The sequence below is a fragment of the Plectropomus leopardus genome, unplaced genomic scaffold, assembly GCF_008729295.1.
Source record: "Plectropomus leopardus isolate mb unplaced genomic scaffold, YSFRI_Pleo_2.0 unplaced_scaffold29203, whole genome shotgun sequence".
Lineage (NCBI taxonomy): Eukaryota > Metazoa > Chordata > Actinopteri > Perciformes > Serranidae > Plectropomus > Plectropomus leopardus.
The window spans coordinates 1-4,181 of record NW_024631828.1 but is presented as its reverse complement, the minus strand read 5'-3'; the positions used below and the strand labels follow the sequence as shown (position 1 = coordinate 4,181).

Sequence of the window (4,181 nt, the reverse complement as noted above, 5' to 3'; positions counted from 1 at the left end):
TAAGAGATGCAGCTAAAATTCAGATAAAAAGGTGAAATGTTTTTTGAAGGTTATTATCTAACTTAAGCCGAAAATATGCTATTTTTACCTTTCTCACACAGTAGTTATTCAGTGTATATTGATTGCACTTTTAAATGAATAGTACCGCCTTTGCAAAACATGTATTATTTTAACATTGATCAGTTTTACTTTAGTATATATTAACTAAATTTTTCTACTTTTTACTATTCTAAAGCTTTAAAATAATTTATGTACTTAATGTTTTGTCCTTTTAACCTGATGTTTTCATATTTATTACATCACATGAATAAAGCAAAATCTTGTCATTTTGAGAAAACTGTATAATTATGGCCATAAACATAATAAATAAATTTAAACAATGGTGGATGGCTTGTATTGTCTTTTTTATCTTATTTTTTGTTTTCAATATTTTTTTAAATTTATTTGTTTTTTGCAATTTAGATAAACTATATGGCCATGTGGGACATGAGATACATGAAAATTATGGCTACCACACTCTATCTTTTCATGTCGACATTTCATATATTAATTTCCTACATTCAGGTGAATATCATGTAACAAATTGTACATTTTCTGCATCAGTTTATGGTTTAAATGTCTTATCTTTAGTCAAAATAAAAGCTCTTTGCTACTTTCATGTTTTTATTGTGAGGGACAAATGCACATCCCACTTCTTGAGCGGGACGTGTCCCCCGCTGACCCCTGCAGTCTAACACCTATGCCTTTACATGCTGTGCTGCTGCACATGGAGAATTAAAATATTTCTTGGAGGATGCGAAAGTTTTATGAGAGAACACGAAAGTTTCACAGAAGAAAGTGAAAGTATTCACCTTTTTCCCCTCATCTGTTTTTTGTCCCGAGTGTCAAAAATTGAGCACCACAGAGCAGAGAAATGAGGAGTTCATATTTAAATAATTGTATTAGATTCAAATGTGCACCAGTTTGGTCAAATTGGCCTTCTTTCCTATACATCCATTTTTTAATTATTTTTTTTTAAAGTAAGAATATATAATATGAAATGTGGATGTTAGCTTGTTATTTGTGTCCTTATTAAAAATAGTTAATAGTTTTTCACCTACTTGGTTCACTGACTTTATTCATATGAGTAAGTGAATAGTGAGACATGCAACTATGTTTTGTTTACAACCATAATTTGAGCAGCTGATATTTGCTTTCTGATGACCTCTTTGATGCTGTTCATAGATCTCAGTTTAGATGATATAGTTCATAAATATGGTACACACAGCATGACATAAATAAACACATGACTCTTAAAACCACAAAAAAACGCCTACATTTAGACGGTTTCCTGATGCAGACAGCAATCAAAGGGTTATTAGCCTTTTGTGTAAATATCAGTTGACTAGCATGCATTTAAAAACCTCAATTAAAAAACAGATTCATACAAACACATTTGAAAAACATATATCTAATGCACATTTACACTAAGCAGTACAACTAATAGAGAAAATTACCATCAACAATTAAAACTTATTGGCAGGTTTTGAAAACTCTCTATTTTGCACAAAACTAATTTGTTTGTTATTCCACTCAGTCTGCTCGTTGCCATAATATGATTTCCATTCATGCTCTTCAGTTATGCCACACAAAGGGCAGCTGGGCGTGACTCAGTAATACACAAAACTCCTGACGCAATAATTACAAAGTAACTACACTACCATGTAGTAACTGAATCTCAGACCTTACATTGCAGACATTTGTGAATGACATGCACTGTAAGACTCTCATTTAAACCCAAACACAGACACTAATTTAAAAAACAACATTTCAGTCATTTCAGGCTTTTTTCAGGCAAATTTCAAGTTAGCTCACACTGGCTGACAGGTGGCTCTGAGCTGGTTGTATCTACAACTCTGTTGAATTAAACTGAGGTGTGGTCCTTCCTCTGCCTCTGAATCAAACAGGAAGCATCTTCTTGATGTGCAGAGTGTACCATTAACCGGTGACCACATCACCACCCAGCACCTCACAGATCAGCCTTTACTAAATATATGCCAAACCTCGAGATCAGCTTCAACTATTCACTTTTGAATAGCATCTTTTGCTCAGCAAACTTTTTCTGTAAAAGGAACAAAGTCCGCTACCTGATCACCAATTCATGGTTAATTCAGCAACAAAAACATTAATTTCTAGTTTTAAAATATTATGTTTTAGTGTATGATTTATTGTTTTTTTGCTGTACTTTCTTTCTACCCTATTGTTCTAATCGCCGAGTTTCCCAAACTCCTTTCTAATGGCAGGTGCCAAAACTAACATCTGCTGTAAACACTATATCTGCATCAAACAACTGTTTTTAGTAAATGAGCTCCACACATAATAATAAAACACACAGAGCTGAATATCCTCGAATTATTCTGAATCATATTCTTCTCTGTGAGCAGAAATCAAGCCAGACAAAGAGATCATGAACTTGACAGCTTAGTTCAGACAAGCCTCAGCGTTTTAACCTGCTTCCTCACAGAAATATCATGTGTGTACTTGTACGACTACATAAAGGACACTCTGTCAAAGTTGTCAGAAAAATAGCCCTCAAATGTGGTCACCTAATATCGATTCAAGAATTATCAGCGTGGCATCATCTTTGGATTGGTCAACTCAAGGACAATCCCTTATTAGGAATTGTTTTTCTCTTCTGGGTGTCCTGTTGAACAAAATCATAGATACCACACATCCACGCCCTTTTGACCCACATCCATTCCGCACATCTCCTCCTCTTATCTCCACATGTCAAGTTCTCCTGACATCATGCTTTCACTCACACTACTGACCCCAAAGGTTAGATTATCATACAGAACGTTAAACTGTTATCCAGAACATTGAGTTATTGCGATAATATATCTTGTCTTCTTGTAAGGAATAAACATGACCATATAAGGAATAAAACAAGAAATAAGGAATGAACATGAACATGAACATTGCATCATATACTTACATACTCCAATAATTAAAATTCAATGAAAAGCAGAAGCACTGAACTTCCTGTAAGTGCAAAAACCACAGACACTTTTCTCGATCAGATGTTTCCCTTGTAGGAATACAGGCAGACCTCAAGTGGCTATTTCTCTGATCTGCAGCCAGCGGGACAGCACGTATCTCAACATGAAATGCTATTTCAATGGGACTCTGCTGAACAGTGTGCTCCCTCCACTGTTGGTGACAGAGTTCATTTTGGGAGTCCTTGGGAATGGTTTGGCTCTCTGGATCTTCTGTTTCCACCTGAAGCCCTGGAAGAGCAGCACGGTGTTACTCTTCAATCTGGCGCTGGCTGATTTTCTGCTCAACATGGCTTTGCCTTTTCGTGCCAGCTACTACATCTCTGGGATCGTGTGGAAGTTTGGAGGCGCTCTGTGCAACATCTGCCTCTTCATGTTGGCCATGAACCGCAGTGGAAGTACCATTTTCTTGATGGTTATAGCTGTGGACCGGTACATGCGTGTGGTGCATCCCCATCATCCCATCAACTCTCTGAGTATCTCCAAAGCCATGTGCGGAGCACTTGTACTCTGGGTGATCACCATCTCAATGACAGCTCATGTCTTCACTCTGAAACACAACACAACCTACTGCGAGAGCTTCTTGATTGACACTGAACCCTACCGCAATCTGAGCTGGCACAAGTTTGAGTTTATCTTTTCCTTCTTTGTGCCTCTGTTTGTGATTCTCTACTGCACCTTCCAAATTATCGCACACCTGAGAAGGAGAAAGCTGGACCAGAATGCAAAGATTAAGAAAGCCTTGATCTTCATTGCAGTTGTGGCGGTGATCTTCATCATTTGCTTCCTTCCGAGCAACATCACGCAGCTGCTGATCTGGATCAAGACCAAACAAGCAGCTAACACCCTCCCTGAATCTGAAGTCTGCCCTGCTCTGGAAGACCTCACCAGCACCTTTTACATCACCATCAGCCTGACTTATCTCAACAGCATGTTGGACCCTGTGGTTTACTACTTCTCCAGCCCGGCCTTCAAGAACATCTGCAGGGAAGCTCTTCATCTGTCCCAAGTGGACACTGTGGACAGTGTAGAGAAGAAAACCAGAGACACAGGCTCCCAGTCGCTCAGCCAGCTGTGATCACAAAATCCAGCAAAGAGTTAAGAGATGCAGCTAAAATTCAGATAAAAAGGTGAAATGTTTTTTGA

General features: G+C 37.9%; 1 protein-coding gene across 1 annotated transcript; it reads left to right on the top strand.

Moving 5' to 3' along the window:
- Positions 1-3,130: 3,130 nt before the first annotated feature.
- On the top strand, positions 3,131-4,160 carry LOC121938342 (hydroxycarboxylic acid receptor 2-like). Its single transcript, XM_042481604.1, has one exon. It carries the CDS (start codon positions 3,142-3,144, stop codon positions 4,111-4,113), a length of 972 nt encoding a protein of 323 aa, XP_042337538.1. The 5' UTR covers positions 3,131-3,141; the 3' UTR covers positions 4,114-4,160.
- Positions 4,161-4,181: the final 21 nt, after the last annotated feature.